The sequence below is a fragment of the Chanodichthys erythropterus genome, chromosome 11, assembly GCF_024489055.1.
Source record: "Chanodichthys erythropterus isolate Z2021 chromosome 11, ASM2448905v1, whole genome shotgun sequence".
NCBI classification, from domain to species: Eukaryota; Metazoa; Chordata; class Actinopteri; order Cypriniformes; family Xenocyprididae; genus Chanodichthys; species Chanodichthys erythropterus.
The window spans coordinates 52901170-52924051 of NC_090231.1; the positions used below are offsets into that span (position 1 = coordinate 52901170).

Here is a 22882-nt window from a genome sequence, read left to right on the forward strand (position 1 = left end):
AAATGACAAAGTATATTTTAGTTTACCATAAATGCTTGTCAGTTCATTCTTAAGTACACTTTAAGCATATTTAAAAGACAATAGAAGTAATTATAAAATTAAATAAATATATGCTTAAAGATATACTCTTAAAGGCACAATATGTAAGATTTTTTAATTAAAATGGACTTTTTTTGGATTACAATGTTATGTATTTTGTTGACTTGTGTATTTACATTATGCCAGATGTTTCCAAAAATGTTTAAATCCAGAGCAATTTTAACCAGGACATGGACCATGTCCATGCGTTACCTTCAATTTCTCTATTTTTTTTATTTTATTTTGTAGAAACCATGGAAACACCAAAGATGCTTTAATATATTATGTTTTTTATTAGACAAATGTTTGGATGCATTCATCGACAGAAAACTAATCATGTTATATAGCTCAAGACTAAGTTTGTTTAAATCTTGTTTTCTTGTTTTACCATGACTAATATCGATCTAGCTTAATGTAAATTTAAACTATAATACATTTTCATTTAATTGCAATTAACATGAAATTAAATGTCCAAAAGCATCACATTCAGTTCACACTTAAGTATATTTTTTTAAAGTGTATTATTTCCGTAATATCAGTGACAATAAATATTTAGGTTGACCCTCTGAGGAAGAACTAACTGCTGGATTTAACCATATTTGGTTCAACTTTAGCCAAGGTTCATGTGTTTTTTCAAAGCATAGAGTGTCTTCATTACCAACAGAGTTGACATGCTCCTTTCTTGGCTCAGGTGGAAGAGGTGAAGAGGAGGCAGCACTGTCTGATGTTCAGCTCCGCTGGTCCGCAGGCCCAGACCTACTACGTTAACTTTGACACGCTGGCCGACTACCAGCGCTGGCATCGGCAGGCTTCTAAAGTGAGTGAATGTGCTTTATCTAATCTAGACATGCATTAAGATTTCATTAGGAAACCCACAGTGATTCAACAGCGGATCAGAGTTTTCTCTTCCATCACTTTTCCAATAAAAAACCCTCACAGTTTGTACATGTTTGTGTTTCGAGTACGGAGGGACACACCGTAACCGCCGCCTGCAGTGAACAGCTTTGCTGAAACAGCTGTCTTGTGTTTTAAACACACACATTTATTGTCCTGAACTTGTATGTTTGTTTTGTGTTTCTATTTTGTTGGGCTTCTCTGCGCACTGTTAGTCCTCATTTGTCTTAATCACCTAATTAATTGGCATTCCAAACTCTGGTTGTGTCTCTGGAGTCTAATGAGGTCTGACCATCTCTGGAGAGCACAGCTAACTCTCTTACACCAGAAACTTCCTGAATAATGCAAAACGCGTTCTGAACAATTGTGTGCGAGGGTGATCCTGAGGTAAAGGGCTGTTTGAGGTGGCATGATAGATGAGAAACAGAGCATGTGTGTGTGTGTGTGTGTGTGTCTGCTTAATGTGCATGGCTACAGCCCCGCTGTGCTGTGGGGTCTGACTTGCTCAGTAATAAAAGAGCCTTTCAATCAAGTCTAAATCATTGTTGACTAAAACTCCTAACAATCATTTTTTATCAATTGAATTAAAGCTGAAATAAAATATAAATATTAGATGGAAAATGTTGACTTGGCAACTAACTGATATTAAGTTGAAGTTTTTTATAATTTTTAAATTATTAAAATAAATTTATTAAAGCTAAATAGAAATATATAAAAAGCTAATTCAAATAATAGTCAATAAATAATACTTAAATAACACTTAACCAAGTCAGACATCTAGGGGTCAGTGGCATTTATAAAAATCATGTGCAAACTTTTAAAAAAATAACAAAAAAATGGTTATGGTTTAATAACTTTGAAAATGTCAAGTGGTGTGACTGTTGAGTAAAACAATAACAACCACAATTTTCTTTACCTTGAATACATTTCAGATATCATGAATTTTCTATGGAAGCTTGTTTCCACATGAAATAAAAAATAAAAAGGTAATTGCAACTTTTTATTTATCTCACAATTCTGACTTTTTTTTTGCAATTGCGTGATATAAAGTCAGAATTGATTGATATAAAGTCAGAATTGCAAGTTATAAAGTCAGAATTACGAGTTCTAAAGTCAGAATTACGTGATTTAAAGTCAGACTTGTGAGAAATAAACACAATTGCGAGTTATAAAGTCAGAATTGCGAGTTATAAAGTCAGAATTGCGAGTTATAAAGTCAGAATTGCGAGTTATAAAGTCAGAATTGCGAGTTATAAAGTCAGAATTGCGAGCTATAAAGTCAGACTTGTGAGAAATAAACACAATCGTGAGTTATAAAGTCAGAATTACGAGTTCTAAAGTCAGAATTACGTGATTTAAAGTCAGACTTGTGAGAAATAAACACAATTGCGAGTTATAAAGTCAGAATTGCGAGTTATAAAGTCAGAATTGCGAGTTATAAAGTCAGAATTGCGAGTTATAAAGTCAGAATTGCGAGCTATAAAGTCAGACTTGTGAGAAATAAACACAATCGTGAGTTATAAAGTCAGAATTACGAGTTCTAAAGTCAGAATTACGTGATTTAAAGTCAGACTTGTGAGAAATAAACACAATCGTGAGTTAAAAAGTCAGAATTGCGAGTTATAAATTCAAAACTGTGAGATTTAAACTCACAATTGCATGTTATAATGTCCAGTTGTGAGGAGGGAAAAGACTGATGTATTTTCTCAGAAATAATAACAATAATTAAAAAAAGATTATGCCAAACTACTGTCTTTTTCAGCCTCTTATTGAGTCTCTTACCTTTTTTCTTTTGATTAAATGACTGAATGCCCGACAACTAATTTTAGTTTAGAAATTGAATATATGTTCATCATAGAACACTGTATTCTAAATGTCTGTATGAATGGCATTTTATTAATGTTTTAAAATGAATTAATAGCTGTAGACAAAAATATGAGCATGACATCATTGACCCTTAGCATTAGTCCGTCCCACTGACTCCATCCATGTGAGTTAACCAGCGCACTCAGATTTTGTTCCAGTGATGTAATGACAGTGTGCTTCATTTCACTGATCTGAGTTTGGCTCATGCTGCAGTGCCTGAATGATGTCACCGCTGAGCTCTTCAGCCATTCTCGAGGATTGTCTTTGCAGCTTTAAAATCTGATTGAATAATCCACACTTTAACATAGATGGTAAAACAAGTTATATATTAATTGCTATATAGATTGGTGACCGTAAGCAGCCTACAGTTAATGTATTTCTTGCTGGAAAAAGAAAAAAGCCTGACATATGAAATAAAAGTCAGATTTTTTTTTTTATAGGAACAGTTTATTGAACCTTTAGACAATATATGTATATGTTTTTGTATATATTTTTATAAAATATTAAACAGTCACAGCTGAAGCGAATATTGTTGATCTCTTAACAAGGCCACGTATTAAGGTCTGGGTAGATTAGATGGTAAGCAAACAATCAGTTCTTGTAATCAATGTGTTGGATGCAGGAGAAGATCTTAGCAACTTTTACAAGGGCCAAATTAGGGGCTCTCACACTGGAGGAACCTTTTCATAGTTCCTAGAACTATTGACTGAAGTACCCGGATTTTGCCGTGTTCGCACCGCAGGAATGACTTTAGTTCTAGAAACTCCCTTTTGGGGGAACTACTTCAGAGTAGCGTCTAAACCAGCACTATAGGGACTATCAGGGACGTAAATGTACGTTGATTGGTCAAACGCCGGCACCCGGCATTTTAAAAAGCCGTGTAAACATATTTACTTCATGAACATGGAAAACAGCAAACGACATTTACCTGTAGTCTGCAGGGTTGTTCTTTCTCCGCTTTGATGATATGTAATACTGAAAGTTGTCATAGGAGATTTTGTCTCTTAGCCCTACTTTTTTGCCCTTTCAGTTGCTTAAATGATGCGTTTACATTTCATCTCTGTTCTCGAATCCCTCCACATACAACAAACACAGCTCCGATTTCGGTATCCTCCATCCACCATTTTTTAGTGTTTGTAAATACCATGCTTAAAGACGCTGCTTCATAGTTCATATTCCTGGTGCGAATGCAACCAGGAACATGGCCCGGGGGAGAAATTAGTTCCCGGGGAACTATCCTACTGGCTAGTTCCTATAACTGAGTTCCTAGAACTATTCAGTGCAAAAGCCCCTATTATTTTTGCACGGAAACTGGGTCAGAGTATCTCTGAAATGGCAAAACTTGTGTGTTGCTCCCGGTCAGCAGTGGTGAGAATTTACCAACAGTGGTCTGAGGAGTGACCAGGGTGTTGGCTCATTGATGCACTAGGACAATGAAGGCTATCTTGTCTGGTCTGAACCAATAGAAGGTCTGCTGTGGCACAAGTCACACAAAATTTTAATGATGGAAACAGGAGGAATGTGTCACAACACACAGTGCATCACACTCTGCCTCATATGGGGCTGCGTAGCCGAAGACCAATCACAGTGCCTATTACAACAACGTCGAAAGCACCTACAATACAGCATCGGAACTAGACCTTGGAGCAGATTTTTGTTCTCTGATGGACAGCTGTGTAGGTGTGCGCTGTTTACCTGGGGAAGTGAGGGCACCAGGATGCACTGTGGGATGACGACAAGCCATTGGAGGGAGTGTGATGCTCTGGGCAGTGTTCTTCTGGGAAACACTAGGTCCAGCCATTCATGTGGGTGTAAATTTGACACATGCCCCCTACCTAAATTTGGCCCATTGTTGCAGACCAGGTTAACCCCTTGATGACAATGGTGTTCCCTGATGAACGTGGCCTCATTAAGCAGGATAATGCACCCTTCAACACTGCACACATTGGGCATCATTCATGTCCTCAAACTTTGGTAAATATATGAGTAAATTCGGAGTAATTTGCGCTTAAAACAGACAAACTGTCCTTCGGATTCAGAAACGCTTCATAAACATCAGGTTTTATAGTTAAACGTGTATGTTAATGTATTCCATTCATTATTAGGGCAAAAATTATTATAGTCATTCGGAATTACGGCGTGCTTTCACGCTCATTCACAATTGGCGTAATCCCCACCTATGAATTACAGCTATGCAAATTACGTGTTCCCAAATGCTCAGGAATCTTGCGGACTCCCTTCTCATGATTGGCTCAAGTATTTTGCATAAATGCAAAAGAGACTAATAGGCCATGTGGCTAACAATAAATATTAAATTAACGTGAGTCCACCAAAGTGCTTTTAGCCAGCTGAAAAAATGCCTGGTGCTCTTCTGAAAACGGCGAGCTGGGGGCGCTAGAGAGCGCTTTGGAGGCACAGCATTTCCAGCTGAGGAGCTTTGGTTGCTATGATTTGGAATATCCACTGCAATTATGTTTTACTAGTATCTCATTTTGGAGAATATTACTGAATATAAAAATGCAGTAACCAGCAATATTAAAAGATTAGTTCACTTTCAAATGAAAATTAGCACAAGCTTTACTCACCTTCAAGCCATCCTAGGTGTATATGACTTTCTTATTTCTGATGAACATAATCGCAGAAATATTTATAAATATCCTGACGCATCCGAGCTTTACAGTGATGGGGATCAATGAGTATGAGCTAAAGAAAGTGCATCCATCCACATCAATCCATCATAAATATGTGCTCCGGGGGATTAATAAAGGCCTTCTGAAGTGAAGCGATGTGTTTGTGTAAAAAAAAATTTAAACAAGTTATGAAGTATAATACAGTAGGAGTATCCGCCTTCCGCACGAGCCGCTTTCCATATTCAACGTACACAGAAAGTGTAAAACTCTCACAGTTTTAAATGCTTACGCTACATCCTACACCTTCCCTATTCAACTTACGAAAAGAGTGCAACTGACGTGACGCCAGTTTACACTTTCTTCTTAACGAATATGGAAGGAGGTCTGGCGGAAGCTAGATATTTTACTTCATAACTTGTTAAATATACTTGATGGATTGATGTGGATGGATGCACTTTCTTCAGCTCATACTCATTGATCCCTATCACTGTAAAGCTCGGATGTGTCAGGATGTTTATTAATATTTCTGTGATTATGTTCATCAGAAATAAGAAAGTCATATACACCTAGGATGGCTTGAAGGTGAGTAAAGCTTGAGCTAATTTTCATTTCAAAGTGAACTAATCCTTTAACTTCTCCATTGATGTTCAGTTGTTGTACAATTAGGATGATTGGTTGGTGTTGTATTTGTCCCGCCCCTCCTCCACTGTGATTGGAAGGCTGGGTAAAAAGTGACAGTCACGAGAGCTGCGTTTCATCCAAAGTTGAACAGTTTTCACCTCTCAAAAAATGAGATTGGGCAAACAAACTTGTGAAAATTTACGTCAGAAGGGCTTTACGAATGATTTTCACACAAATTTGTTCTGCTCATGTTTTATGAATGAGGCCCAAAGTTCAGAAATGGTTTGAGGAACATGATGAAGAGCTCAAGGTTTTGCCTGGCCTCTAAATTCCCAAGATCTCAATCCAGTTGAGCATCTGTGAGATGTGCTGAACCAACAAGTTCTGTCCACGGTGGTTCCACCTCGCAACATACAGGATTTGGAGTTTGCATGTATCTATTTTTTTGAGTATTTGATACATCAGGTATTTATGGCTCATATAATATGATATAGTGAGAATATGGAGTTCATAGTTGAGAAAGCAATTCAAGCAATGAACCATTTTAGCCAAAGGCTAATACATTGATTTTCCTATGTCATGCCTAACCTTATTTTGATATCACCATTATAACATCATTTCCATTTTATAGGCTGCAGCAGAATAGTGATCATGTTGATTAGGTGTGCATTTTCACAATATCATGTAGGTGGTGTCTCAGACTATAAGTCTGGTGGATTTATCCTGCTACAGTCTGGAGGAAGTTCCCGAGTATCTCTTCTACTGCCAGGACGTCACACACCTCAACCTACGCCACAACTTCATGAGGCTGGACGGCCCTGGAGGACTCAGCAACTTCAACAGGTGAATTTACACGATTCAGCTTTAGATGCTCTTTACAATTTTTATGATTACTAGAGTCTCCTACTGTGTTCATTGAGGTTCCCCAATGGTTTAGCTGCTGTATGTAGATTGTTGACAGAAAAGCAGAGCTATAATTTCTGTTTTCCTGCTAGATGTACTTCAGAAAAAAACCTTTCTTGAATGCTCTTTACATAATCACAAACTTGTGCATAAATTTCGTCTGTTGTTTCCGTTGGGATGCGGTCTCTCGCTGTGCTGCCATGCACACAGAGAAGAGCTATTTATTCTGTACATGCACTTATGTCAATGACAGCCGCTTCTGTGCAAACACGAGCAATAAGAGCTTCACTAAATGGGAACTTACAGGAGGGATGATGCTATCGCACGTTAATCATCAACTATGATTAGTGGTGTTTAAATCGGTATGGTTATCATTAGACGGGCCATTAGACACAGCAGACACGGCAGTAAATGGGCCACGTATATTTCTGTATGCCAAAGAAATGTTCTGGTCATATTTCACCCCAAAATCAAGAGAATTAAAAAAATAAGACTTAAGTTTTTACGACACTCAAAGTTCAATGCAAAGGGAGATATTTTCTTTTACAGAAATCGCTTTTTAAGGACTACAATGAGCTTCTTCCTGGGTTGGTGACATCAAAACCCCATAATTTACATAAACCCCGCCCCCGAGAACACGCAACAAAGGGGGTGAGGCCATGTTGGGCTGCTTTAGAGAAGAGGAAGAGTTGCTGTGGTAGAGTGTTGTTGCCATGGCGTCATTTTACACCAGACTGCTTCACAAACGAGGGTCAATTCAGTGCTGGATTTGCACAAAAGATTAACACGGCGGCACATGCTAGTCGATGAGTTGAATCTAACCATTCAGAAACGTCCAGTTTCATTCTAAAAGTTGTAACTTCTTCCTGAGTCTCTCCATCAGTGTCGACTCCTGTTTGAACAATGTAAGGCTGAACACTTTTACTGACAATCCTCATTTTGGCTGCATGAGATTCTCCAGCTTTGTTGTTGTTGAGCAATCAAAGCGTGAGCTGTTAAAGCTCCGCCCTCTTCTGGAAATCAGAAGGGGAGCAGCAGCTCATTTACATTTAAAGGGACACACACACAAAAATGGCATGTTTTTGCTGACACCCAAATAGGGGCAAATTTAACTATAATAAATGATCAGTTGGGTATTTTGAGCTGAAACTTCAGACATTCTGGGGACACCAGAGACTTATATTACATCTTGTAAAAGGAGCATTATATGTCCCTTTAAAAAAAAAAAAAAAAACATATCTTAAAGTATATTTTTGAATTTTTTTATAGCTTATCAAACCTTTAGACAACATATTAAAAGAAAGGTGCATATGTGTACCAAACTGAGCAAAAATATGCAATTTGGTGCAGTTTTGGTGGAGGCATTTATATGGCCAAAAAAACAAGATGAAATTTTGTAGTGTAAATCGAGATTTTATAACCATATAACAGACTACTGACATAAAATGCTTATAAATATCAGTTATCAATGTCTTAAAGGATTAGTTCACTTTCAAATTAAAATTTCCTAATAATTTACTAATTTACTTTCTTTCTTCAGTCGAAAAGAAATTAAGATTTTTGCTGAAACCGTTCCAGGATCATTCTCCATATAGTGGACTTCAATGGACTCCAAACGGTTGAAGGTCAAAATTACAGTTTTAGTGCAGCTTCAAAGTGCTTTAAACGATACCAGATGAGGAATAAGGGTCTTATCTAGAGAAACCGTCACTCATTTTCAAAAAAAAATTAATACAAATTTTATACGTTTTAACCATAAATGCTCATCTTGAACTAGCTCTCTTCTTCTTCTTCTCTATTAGAATTCCAGCAGTGTAGACACTGCTAAGTGTATTACTGCCCTCCACAGGTCAAAGTTTGTCATATACAATATGCTAGTGCAAGTATATAACAAGTAGTTCAAACTTTGACCTGCTGGAATTCTAATAGAGAAGAAGAAGAAGAGAGCTAGTTCAAGATCAGCATTTATGGCTAAAACATATATATATATATATATATATATATATATATATATATATATATATATATATATATATATATATATATATATATATATATATATATATATATATATATATATATATATATATATATAAATATAAATATATATAAATATATAAATATATAATATATTCAACCGTTTGGTGCCCATTGAAGTCCACTATAAGGAGAATAATCATGGAATGTTTTCATCAAAAACCTTAATTTCTTTTCGACTGAAGAAAGAAGGACATGAACATCTTGGATGACATGGGGGTGAGTAAATTATCAGGAAATGTTTATTTGAAAGTGAACTAATCCTTTAAGGTAGTATTTAAAAGCTTATAGTTTTATGATACAACAGGTTTTGGTCAAGTTGATAATTTAGAGGCCTTAAAAATTTGTGTATCAAATATGGTACAGTAGGCTTTATAGGGTTAAACGTCTTATTTTTGGTGTTGATTTTGGGGTGAAATATTGCCTCACGAAAGAAGCTTCTCTGCTATGTTACTACTTGAGAGAGCTTTCACACATGCTTGCTCCATTATGCCTCTCCTTTCTGGTCTTTTCTCCCTCTAGCTCCCCCCCTCCATCCCTCTCTCTCTCTCTCTCTCTCTCTCTCTCTCTCTCTCCATTCATCTCAGCTGTGACATATATTTAGTAACTGTGTGTGGTGGGTGGTGCAGGATGCGTAGGATGATGGTGGTGGGGTGATGTGTGTGTATGAGAGAGAGAGAGACGGAGAGAGACAGAGAGAGAGGCGAGCGCTCAGCATATGTTCTGAGTCAGGCTGCCACCTCCACGGCTGTGTCATTGCTTTACCTCCCATCCACATCATTCATGCCAGGCTCACTCTTAGCACATCAGACCACATATAGCTGCAGCCTCTGATATTAAGGTTTCATGCTATAGATATTTTTGTGTCGCTGCAAGATGCCTCGCTCAGGGGTGTTTGTCATGTCAGGCGGTTGCTCTGGGCTGGATGAGCGCTCTTTGGCAGTCATTCGTCCATGAAGAGCCCCGTCTGACATCGTCATTTGCCTGTGGTAACAAGGATACAAAGGCCATTGAGCCAGTTACCGGAAACAGGAGTGTGGGAAATTGGGAAGGAGAGACCAGGATGAGCATGCAATGATGTCATTTAGTTTGAAACGATACGATACGATACTACTTTATTAATCCCCAAAGGGAAATTAAGCTTTTACAGCAGCAATAACGCACACACATGGACACACAAAAAACCAATAAAACAATGTTGGAAAGATACTTTGGGAAGAATAGTCATTTATACAGCGAGTGGATATTTTATGAGATCAGGCTTACAGTTTTTGCCTGGAAGATGTACATTACCATTGAAAAATTTGGAGGAGTTGTGGTTTTTTTTTTTTTTTTTTTTTGAAGAGAGAAATTACTTTTTTCAGCAAGGACACATTGAATTGATCAAAAGTGACAAAGAAATGTATAATGTTATAAAAAGATTTCAAGTTCAATTTCAATTAAATGCTGTTCTTTTCAACTTTCTATTTATCAAAGATTCCTGAGAAATGTATCACATTTTCCACAAAATTATTAAGCAGCGCAACTGTTTTCAACATTGATAATAAAAAAGGGTTTGTAAGATTTTATGTTTTTGAAAGCAGTTTCTTATGCTCACCAAGGCTGCATTTATTTGATACAGTAAAAACAGTAATATTGTGAAATATTATTACAATTTAAAATAGCTGTTTTCTGTTAGATATATTTTCAAATGTAACTTATTCCTGTAATCAAAGCTGAATTTTCAGCATCATTACTCCAGTCTTCAGTGTCACATGATCCTTCAGAAATCAGTCTATATGCTGATTTGATGCTTGAGAAACATTGTGCTGCTTAATATTTTCGAGGAAATTGTGATGTGCTTTTTCTTTAGTATTCTTTGATAAAGTTCAAAAGAACAGCATATATTTGAATTAAGAAATCTTTTGTAACATCGTGGATTTGAAATGTCCTTGCTGAAAAAAAATATGAATTTCTAACTGACTCTAAACTTTTGAATGGTAGTGTATATATTGTACCTTGTATGACTTGAACATATAATAATGCAGAGATAAATTTATATGGCAGATTACTTATTTATTTTTAATATTTATAGAAGGTGTTTGATGTTTGATGATTTTTCTTGTCCTTTTGTCTTGTCATGCTCACAAAATTCACTGAAAGTCTCCCCATGGGATAATAAAGATGGCTACTAAAAGACTACAAAAGATGAATACTAATTTTGTCTCCCAGCAGAGATATTGTCTACATTAGGATCAAAACTGTCAGACGTCTCCATTGCATGTCTATTTAATTAATTTGTCTCCTTTACAGAAATGTACCATGGGAACCTTAGTTTCAGCTCAATACCACATTATAAATAAATAAATGAACAATTCATAGAAATATTTATTCAAATTAATTAACTATTATTAAATGAATAATTTTGAGAAGAATATACTTATTGAGATCTTGTATGTTGGCTGTATGGCTACCATGATGATTTTTCAGAATTGCTGGCCTTATATATTTAGAGAAACAGTTATGCAGGCTTTTTCTACTAAAGACTTGCTTGCCCTCTAAATGCATTTGTTGTAAGTCCATTATGCTTAAGTGTTTCTCATGTCTCATGATAGAGTCATATCATCAGGAAATAACCTTGTCCATTAACAGCACAGAATATTTCCGCAGATTTGCCCAGCTGAAGAGCTTAAACCTTTCTCACAATGGGCTGGGCGTATTCCCGGAGTCGGTGTGTGAGATCCTGACACTGACGGAGCTCTATCTGTCCTGCAACGGCCTCAGCGCCATCCCGGCCCGCGTCGACAACCTCCAGAGGTCAGCGCACATTACACGACTCTACTGTGCACAACACACCATCTGCGCCCGCTCTTTTGGGTAGATTTTAACCAGCAAATAATACGGTTTGTTGCTGTTGTTGTAGCTGATCTAAAAGAGAAAGTATGTGCTTGTCCTTTTTGTTGTTGCCAGAATGGCTCAACTTTTGTAAGTGCACAAATGTGCCTTATAGGTCATTTGAAAAATATCGCACAACATAATGAGCGTGATTATGGGTAATAATCTAAATAATCCTTTGATTTGCATGATTGTATTTAAAATATTCAGTGCTTTATAGCACCGCTGCTCCTGCAATTACAGTCAGTGTGGTACCAAAGAGCCTGTCAAGCGAAGTTCTTTTTTTTTTTTTTTCCTAAATGAGCCAGTAAAATGCATGAAGTTCAGCCGTGCATATTACGCCACCAGATTAAATCAAGCATAAAAATCAGCCTAGTTTTACTGCTCTCTGCTTAGCTTATATGAGGTGATTTGAGCGTGTAGGAGGCCTGCAGTGGAATCTTACTGGATAGTGCTGACCATATCTGTCAATATTTGTGTCCTGAAAGTGATCAGCATCAGAATATTATATTATATTATATTATATTATATTATATTATATTATATTATATTATATTATATTATATTATATTATATTATATTATATTATATTATATTATATTATATTATATTATATTATATTATATTATATTATATTATATTATATTATGCAGAATGCATGGCCTCTCATAGAATGTTTCTTTAATAGATATACCCTAATATAATATTATATTATATGTTAATTTATTAAAGAAACATTCAAAAATAGGCAAGCATAAGGATATGAGCGAGTTTGACAAGGACCAAATGTGAATTGTGTTTGTGAATTGAAATTGTGATGGCTAGATGACTGGGTCACAGCATCTCCAAAACTGCAGCTCTTGTGGGGTGTTCCCGGACTGCAGTGGTCAGTATCTATCAAAAGTGGTCCAAGTGGTCAAAGTGGCTGGGAACAGGGTGGAGACTCTGGATCTGTGCTGCCTGCTACAGTGGTGAACCGATGACAGGGTCATGGGCGGCCAAGGCTCATTGATGCACGTGGGGAGCGAAAGCTGGCCCGTGTGGTCCAATCCAACAGGCGAGCTACTGTAGCTCAAATTGCTCAAGAAGTTAATGCTGGTTCTGATAGAAAGGTGTCAGAATACACAGTGCACCTCAGTTTGTTGCGTATGGGGCTGCATAGCTGCAGACCAGTCAGGGTGCCCATGCTGACCCCTGTCCACTGCCGAAAGAGCCAGCAGTGGGCACTTGAGCATCAGAACTGGACCACGGAGCAATGGAAGAAGGTGGTCTGGTCTGATGAATCACGTTTTCTTTTACATCACGTGGATGACCAGGTGTGTGTGTGTCGCTTACCTGGGGAACACATGGCACCAGGATGCACTATGGGAAGAAGGCAAGCCAGCGGAGGCAGTGTGATGCTTTGGGCAATGTTCTGCTGGGAACCCTTGGGTCCTGCCATCCATGTGGATGTTACTTTGACACGTACCACCTACCTAAGCATTGTTGCAGACCATGTACACCCTTTCATGGAAACTGTATTCCCTGGTGTCTGTGGCCTCTTTCAGCAGGATAATGCTCCTGCCACAAAGCAAAAATGGTTCAGGAATGGTTTGAGGAGCACAATGATGAGTTTGAGGTGTTGATTTGGCCTCCAAATTCCCCAGATCTCAATCCAATCGAGCATCTGTGGGATGTGCTGAACAAACAAGACTGATCAGTGGAGGCTCCTCCTCACAACTTACCGGACTTAAAGGATCTGCTGCAAACATCTTGGTGTCAGATACCACAGCACACCTTCAGGGGTCTAGTGGAGTCCATGCCTCGATGGGTCAGGGCTGTTTTGGCAGCAAAAGTGGGGCCAACGCAATATTAGGAAGGTGGTCATAATGTTATGCCTGATCGGTGTATATAATGCATTCTGGTTAAGGGTGAAATGTTTTTAGGTATGATGCAAAGTAGAAATATGACTAAAAAAGACCACAGTATTCAATAAATACCAGTAATTGGTATTTATAAAATGACAACATGTATGCATTTTACAGTTAATAAAAAATGGTTTACATAAGAAATATAGTCATAGCATAACTGTAAGTGATATTGTAGATGTGCTTCATGGCCAAAACTATTTGGAAAAAAAGGTTGGGATCTGGGGCAAGGATAAAACAATTAAAAAGATGGTAAAACCAAGACATTTTAATGCGACATCTATGTTATAAAAAGAAGTTGTTGATTTTTGTAAATCTTTATTTACCAATAGGCTATTTACTATTAAAATACCCCCCTCCCTCCCCCAGAGCTGTAAATATTAACAAATAAACAGTATTGACAAAAATGTGGTGTAATATCATAGTAACCAGTGTTGGGGGTTACTCATCACAAGTAACCTGAGTTATGTAATCAGATTACTTTTTCATGTAACTGGTAAAGTACCACTTTACTTTTTCAAAGTAATGCAAGTTACTTTTTCACATTTATTGACTGACAGCTCTCATGTCCTCATGTTGAGAGAAATAAAGGTCAGAGGTGTTGTGTGCGCTGTGTGAACATGATGGTTATTGTAGTTCTAGACTAAATGTGAACATGCATTTACTCATGTCACTTGCACAAAAACATTCAGTATTCCTCAAAATGAATAAAAACAGTGAAATTCAATCTCAGAATTTTATGCAAACCTGTAATAATTACACAAATATACTTTATGTATTTAATCTCACTTTATTAACCAATGTCTTATCGCTTTATCATTTCCCATATCTTAAAAGCAAGTCCGTTTGGCTGTGAATTCATAGACCATTATCTGTTCAGCTTACAGACACTGTGTTTGGATGGGAATCGCTTGGATTCTCTTCCAGAGGAGCTGGGCAGCCTCGTGCAGCTCTGCAGCTTGGGACTGTCCTTCAACGATTTTCCTCAGATCCCCAGCGTGGTGGAGCGGCTCTGTGCCCTGGACAAGCTGGCGATGGCTGGGAACAGGGTGGAGACTCTGGATCTGTGCTGTCTGCTACGAATGAGTCACATTAAGAGTATTGATTTACGGTGAGCTATTACAAACATCTTCCTCTTTCTCTCTCTCCATCTATCTATCTTTGTGCGTCATGCGGTCGGGCTCCTTCTGTTCCTCCTTTCTCTCTCTCTTCTGTCTGTCACCTGTCTGTATGATATTACTCTCAGCTCAGACTTTATGCATAATGCAGGATCAATATACAATAGTAATGTAATAAGATCACCTATCAGTAAATCACAGAGCTGACAGCAGCACAGCTCTATTTGTTCTCGCAGGTGGCCCTGTCGCTAGTCTCATGCAGCCAGACTACGGCATTAAAATCTGGTTCTCTTTGTAGATTGTTCTGGCAAAAAATGCCCATTTTGAAAGGATGAGACCATCTGTCTGACATGTAAAGCATCCAGACACAGTTTGCTGTTTTTATATCATACCACAATAATACATTGGTGCAAAAAAAAAAATTAAATAATGACCTGGCATTCTCTGATAACATTTATACAGAGAAAACTGATAAATTATGGAAAATGTGTATTTATAAATTATATGAATTTCTATCTGTTAGAAACTGATTCTGGTCAGAGATTTCTAGTTTACCTGCTATTACACTACTGTTCAAAAGTTTGGGGTAAGAAAGATTTTTATATATATATAAAAGAATATATAATATTTTTATATTTATATTCCTATATTTTGAATCCAGTGATTTATTTGACCTTATTTTATCTACAAAAGCGTTATTGTATCAAACCTTGTAAACGTAAGTTATCATCATAAAATAAATCATAATCTGTGTACTTCCAGTTTCATAAAACCAGCCAATCAGGTTGGAAATGTTGATTTTGGTCAGCGTTTGCTATTTTTGAGTGCAATATTCATCAGACGGTTTGTAAACGGACTGTGGGCGGTCTGTGGACTGACTGTCTGAGGTTTAGACTGCCCTGTCGCTAACAAAGTCACGATTGCTCTTCTCATAAAGTCATTTTTAAACAGCCTGTGGTTTCGATCACAGCTCACAGTCTGTGACTCACCTGAGAGAGAGCGAATGAGTGAAACAGACTGAGGTTTGAGGATTTTCAGGGTCCTGACTGCACCTGCTGTGGATTAGAAATCCAGCCAGGCTCTTAATGCAGAGCTGAGCTGTGGCGGGAACTCACGCGGGGTCTGAAACACTCCCTGGCTGAGGCTGAGGGAAAGAGGGAGGCGTCTGTCACCTGAACAAGCTTTTCTGCTGGATTATCCCACTGCTCTTGACACGAGTCACCACTCAGATTGCTCACATATTCACCGATCTCACGGGCAGAATGTGTGCAAACAGCAGATGTGAGTGGGAATTTGAGTTCACGGGGGGCTGCGAGAAACAGAAAGGTTTAATGCCCTTCTCATTTGACTGTGATAGTCATTAGCGAACTGTGGCGTCTCTCATAACGGGAAGCCGTTCGGTTAAGTTATGTTTCAACAGATGGCAGGAGAAGCAGGGGAACGTAGATGAACCACTGCAAAGGTCATTTCTGGTTCTTTCAGTTCTGATCTGCATTTACAGACCCCGACAGAATGTCACCCAAGTGTCAATGCCATATGTATTTGTATATGCAATATCTTGAAGATTATGTAGTGCATTTGCTATTTATAATGTACTGTGTGTATGTATGTGTATATACACATTTGCGACATTTATTTTTTGGGAATGTATTGTAAATTATATCTAGCGAGTGTCTATACACACTTGCTGCTTACCTGTCGTGTTGAAATTACCCTTATTCAGTGTTTCTGATGTCTAAAAAGACTGGTAAAGACTGGTAAACTATGTGTACCATTCCAACTGACCGATTTACTACAACAGTATTTATTATAATTCAATTCAGTATTTCAAAATTGAATTATATTATAATAACATTAAATAATATTTAATAATTTGTGTTATTGCATATGCAGTGTAGCTTTTTTTTTGGTTGCACAAGCAAAATATACAGTACAAACATTTTCTGAGCATAAAATGTAACTATTTATTATAAGATAAGGAAATTTTCTCAATTTTCATTGTCTTGGAGCTCTACTCTTTTCTCTGTTTTTATTTGTTCACCAACATACGGCCTGTTTTTTGTCTGTAGGTTAAACGGCCTCCGCTGTGTTAAAAGTGAAACTCTGGAGCCTGTAAAACATCTCACCCAGCTAGACCTGAGAGACAACCGGTTGACCTCTGTAGACCTGAGCGCGGCCTGCAGTCTGGAGACGCTGCAGTGTCAGCGAAACCAGCTGGGATCCCTCACGCTCAGCGGCTTCACTCTGCGCACACTCCACGCCAATAACAACCGTGAGTACAAATAGAAACATTTGATGCCAAAATATTTACAGACGTTTTCATTTTATTATTTTCATAATTACTAAATTATTTTTCATAGGTCTAACCACAGTGAACATCTACCCTGTTCCCAACCAACTGACACATATGGACCTATCAAGGCAAGCATATGATGAATTGACATATTCATTCTGTACATACCGTATCCTAATCAGTTGCGACAGTTTCCAGCAACAAGTAATTTTTTCTGTCCAGACTAAAAGCGAAAAAATGCTGCACAAACTTAGCAACAACATTTTGGACCAGTGACATTTCACAAGTAACCAAAAAATGTCTTTTTGTATATGGTTGCGGCTAGTTAATAAATGTTAATTGTAATTAAATACATGACACACAACATTTTTACAAAATGAGCAATAGTACCAGTAATAATAATGTGTAATCAATAATATCTCGGTAAACTAATTATATGTTATTTATTCACTTGTTGTTTAGAAGTAAAACTATGTATTAATGTTGTTATGGTAAACTAAATCTATTAAAAATTGAGTTACACTTTATTTTAACAGTGTAATTATACATGTAAGTACTGAGTAATATTAATGAACAACATGCACTTACTATAGGGTTAGATTTATGATTAGGGTTAGGTTTAGGGTTAGTTGCATGCAGTTATGCGTAACTTCCTGTTATTACCAGTGTTGGAGGTAACACATTACAAGTAACGTGAGTTGCGCAATCAGATTACTTTTTTCAAGTAACTAGTAATGTATCGCATTACTTTAAATTCACAACAAAATATCTGAGTTGCTTTTTCAAATAAATAATGCAAGTTATGCCAGACGTGGGTGCTGTAGAGACATGCACGACGGAGTATACAAAATAATCTTTATTCTAATTCACAAACTAAAACACAGGATATCGTTGGAGATTATAGTAAACACAACCACTAAACATTGACCACATCGAACCAAGGACTGAGGAAACTAAGGGATTAAATACATGGGGAGACATAATGATTGACAGGTGAACATATGTAACCAAGGGAACAAACTAGGGAACACAGGCAAACAGGGAAACCAAAACACCTTGATAATAAAACGGAACATACACCTTACAGTACGCCCCCCCTCCGGGAAGGCGCATCCTCGCGCCGTAACAGTCCAACTGAGGAGGCAGGGTGGGGGCTCTGGAGAGGGACGTGGAGCAGGCGAAAGGCAGTAACCCTGTGGCACTGATGGCAGGCGAGACCTGGGTGGAGCCAGGAGCAAGATGAGCCAGCCAGGACGATGGCCCACGGTGGAGTCAGGGGAGGGAAGAGCCATGGTGGAAACTTGGTTGACAATGACACCGATGGTCCTGGAGGCAAAGCTAGGGTGCCTGAGGACTGAGGCAGAGCCGGTGAGACCAAGGATGGAGGTGGAGCCAGAGGGAAAGCGGAGCCAGATGAAGCTGAAGGGGTGGAGAGACGGAGCGCAGCGGACAGCTCGAAAGTCTGTAGCACAGGCAGGGTGACGTCTGACCAAGGCGGAGCCGGAAGGATGAGGAAGCCCAGTGGAGCCTCAAGCATGATGGCATCTGGTGGAGCCGAGGGAGGGAGGAGCCAATCGATGCCAACAGGTTGACAGACCAAGGTGGAGTGACGGATCAGCGGCTGGAGGCAAAGCCGGAGGATCCACTTGCCTGGGCGAAGCAGAAGACCCGAAGACCCGAGGCAAATCCACACAACATAGTGCCGTTAGAGGAGAAGATGAGGGGCTGAAGGGGCAGAGGTGGGGCCAACGGTCTGGCTAACTTTGGAAGAAGAGGCGGGAGAGGGAGGCTGGGCAGGAACTGTGGAGAAACAGGAGACACCGGTCTGGGTGGAACCAGCGGGGATGCAGGAGACTGAACTGGGCGGAACCAGCGGAAACACAAGAGACTTTGTGCTGGACGGAACTACAAGGGACGGGAGATTAAGGTAAGCCTCCTCTTCTAAGTCATAAACCCCTGGTTTCACAGACAAGGCTTAAGCTAGTCCAGGGGTAGGCAAGTTCGGTCCTAGAGAGCCGCTGTCCTGCAGAGTTTAGCTCCAACCCTGAAAAAAAACCTTCAGAGCTAATCCTGATCGTAATCCTGAAGAGCTTGATTAGCTTGTTCAGGTGTGTTTGATTAAGGTTGGAGCTAAACTCAGCAGGACAGCGGCTCTCTAGGACCGAACTTGCCTACCCCTGAGCTAGTCCAAGACTAAAATGCATGTTTGAGATGTCTGAACTGAAAGGAACTTGCACTGAAATATCTTAAAATATGTCAGTGTCATTGTTTTGTCTCAAGATTTCTAGGGCATATTTATAAAACATACTTAAATGCCCTAATTGAACTAAGGCCTAATTCTGGCTTAGATTAAGCCCTGTCTATGAAACCAAAATATTGCAGAGGTCAGCATCAGCTCAACCTCAGTGGTGGGTGTGTGGACGGGGTCTTCCTCCATTCCCTCGTACTCCACTAGCTGCCTCACGATGACGGACAATGTTGCCGGCTCACACACCTGGTCAGACTTACAGTAGGGCTCGGGCTCCGGGGCGATGGCTGGCTCAGTCCTTTTGTCTGGCTCTGGCTCGTGCATCGCGCCAGGCTTAATCCCTCCATCTTCAGTGGGCTCTGGTGTTGTATCCGTGCTGTGGGGTGATGGTTGGCTGGGCTCTGGGTTCAGAGTGGGGCTGGAAATGATCTACACTGGACAGAAGGTATTTGCTGGTCTGTTGTTTTCCAGCACCCACTCCACAAACTTGCACAAAAACAGAATCAGTATTCCTCAAAATGCAAACCTTTTAATAATTAAAATTTTTAATAATACATCATTTATGTATTAAATACAACTTTATTAACTAATTTCTTTGCTGTTGACTTTCAATGATCTAATTCAACCATACTAAGAAAAAATGACTTGGGTTAAACATATCATTTGTGGGGTTTTTTTGTTTTGTTTTTTGTTTAATAATGAAGTGAGAGTGTTGAACTTTCTTCTCTTGAGTCATTTCACTTTTGGTGGGGAAAAGGCCTTGAAATTTGCCAAAAAATAGAACTTTCATTTTTTTGTTAATAAAAAACAAACAAGCATGCCCAGCCCACATGAGTAGTTACAACGCAACACATTACTTTCCATAAAAAGTAACCAAGTAATGCAATTAGTTACTTTTTTAGGGATTAAAGCAATATTGTAATGCATTCCTTTTAAAAGTAGCTTTCCCCAACACTGGTTATTACTAATAATAGGTACATGTAACGTGTAACAAGGACACTAAAATAAAGTGCTACCAAAATCGTTTTTGTTATTTGAAATAAAGCTGAAATAAAATGGAATATAAATATTAAAGAATAAAATTATTTAAAAAATTACTTCAAATTACTACAAAATAGTTATATTGAAATATAAACAATTAAAATGACAGAAATGCATGACAAAATTACTAAAACATAACTTAAAACAGTAAAAAAAAATCAAATAATATTAAATACTAATAAGGTAAATAATACTAAATTAACACTGCTCTGTACTTGTACATGAATATTGTAATGCAAATGTGACCAAATGTTCATCAGCTCATTTACAAGAGGCTCAATGCGCAGCAGTCATGTCCTTTACTCCGCACGCTCTTGTACAATGCTAATGCTCTCATGTAATTAGCCTGGAGTTAATTCACTTCCCTGCTGCAGGAATCTCCTGGAATACCTGCCAGACTGGGTGTGTGACAGCAGGAAGATTGAGGTGCTGGACGTCTCCCATAATCTGCTGTCTGAGATCCCAGCCAGGTGTGCGCATTTGTGTGTGTGTATGTGTGTGTGTGTTCAGACCCTCATAAACTGCATTTGCACCTTTCCTCTAAAAAGAAACTTGCTGCTCCACCATTTCAGAATCTTAATGTCAGCATTTTGTACTTATTTATTCAACAAAAATTGCCCGTTTGATTTGAATGATGTCGGTTAAAGCGACTGTCTGGCCAGACGGTGGAACTGAATAGAAATGGGACAGCGTTCATCAGCAGACGCTTGATGAGGCCACTCTGCTGTCTCAAAGCAAAGTGATGTAAACGCCAAGCAGATGAAAGCACCATTTCCAGCTAATTCCACATTAACATTCAGTCATTTGCATCTGAAAGAGCTAAAAGCCGTGCACAAATGAGATAATATGCGGCTTGAAGTTTGTGTCCCATTTGAGACTGTGAGTGTTGCAATCTTTGCCTTGCATGAAAATGCTGTGTTGGTATTTTAAAGGAAAAGTTCATTATAAAGGAGAATTCTGTCTTTATGTACTCAACCTCATATCGTTTCAAACTTGCATTGTGGTTATCTTTTACTTAAATTATACTTGTCAAGCTCCAAAAAGCGATGATATCAAAAACATGTTTACTGAAAATCTTCAGTTGCAGCTCTCGAATGTCATCCTTCATTGCAAAGTCGTCAAGTCAATCTACCATGCCAGTTTTTGGTTACAAAATATACAAGAACTTAATGTCATACCTGGTCAAATTATATGTTATATAAGGTGTAAATTATATTTAAGTGAATAACTACTTGTTTGGCTACAGAAGACTTATTTGTATGTATATATTAGGGTTGCATGATTAATTGAAATGAAACCAAAATTGTGATACGGCTTAGTGCGATTCTCAAATGAAGTGAGGCATTGTGTTCTTTTTATATGCAAGTCAAACATTTATTGTCAAGAGAAGATTTAAAAGCTCCATCTGGTGTTTCACTGAAATAAAAGCTTGATGGTTTAACGTTTGAAAATGAAGAAATTAAGATATAAGCTATATTAATTTTGTAACATTACAGTTTGTTTTGTAAAGTAAAATTATTATATCATTTTTCTTTTTCATTTTACACTAAATTATTACAATAGTAATATTTTGTTTAATATTTTAATGTAGTAATATTTTATTATTATTATTATTTTATAGTCATATTAATATATAATCACAAAAGTTTTGGACAAATTCTACAGCCCTGCAAACAAGCACAGCAAACCTCCAGTAACTTTTATTTATTTATAAAAATCTCACTCACATTTTTTTAAATCAGAAAAATCGCAAATTGATTCCTCCACAGCCCTAAAGTATAGTTGTAAGTTATGGACTACTTTTATGGTGCTTTGTTTGTTTAAAAAACAAAAACTCTTCTTTCTTATTTTCCAGAAAAAAAAGAAAAAATAGATCAAATGGGTTTGGAATTAAATGATGATGAATAAATAATGTTAGAATGTTAATGTTTGGACAAAATAACCTTTTTTGCTTCTGAGTTTCTTCCCTCATTCTGAATATGTTTATAGTGTCAGTGTATTTTCTTTTGATGTCTCTCATCTTCGTTCTTTCCTGTCAGACTTCTTAGCAGTATGAGTCTGCGTAAACTGCTGGCTGGCAACAATAGGTTGGAGAGACTGGCTGACCTGCTTGACCACATCCCACTGGAAACACTCGACCTGCAGCACAACAAGTTGCGAGAACTGCCGGAGTGCTTCTTCTACAAGGCCTTAAAGTAGGTCACTCCCTCCTTCTGAACTCTCTCTGTTCCTCTTACTCTCCAGGCTGTGCTTTCTCTCTCTCTCTCCCTCCATTTTCCTAGTGTTTTTCCTCTTTTTCTTGCAATTTCTTCATGTGACAGGTGCAGTGCAAGCTGCAGCTGTGTCTCTCTCTGCTCTGTTGACCTTTAGCC

At 38.1% G+C, this 22882-nt stretch overlaps 1 protein-coding gene across 2 annotated transcripts in view; it reads left to right on the forward strand.

Annotated features, from left to right (window-relative positions):
* phlpp2 (PH domain and leucine rich repeat protein phosphatase 2) overlaps positions 1-22882 on the forward strand; it is an 84923-nt gene that overhangs the window by 52803 nt on the left and 9238 nt on the right. For both annotated transcript variants that reach the window (XM_067400037.1, XM_067400038.1), the window contains 8 exons: positions 770-895; positions 6778-6932; positions 11679-11825; positions 14691-14921; positions 16998-17200; positions 17289-17349; positions 20885-20980; positions 22550-22705. In XM_067400037.1, the coding sequence (XP_067256138.1) occupies positions 770-895; positions 6778-6932; positions 11679-11825; positions 14691-14921; positions 16998-17200; positions 17289-17349; positions 20885-20980; positions 22550-22705 (1175 nt within the window). The remainder of the gene's footprint in view (positions 1-769; positions 896-6777; positions 6933-11678; positions 11826-14690; positions 14922-16997; positions 17201-17288; positions 17350-20884; positions 20981-22549; positions 22706-22882) is intronic.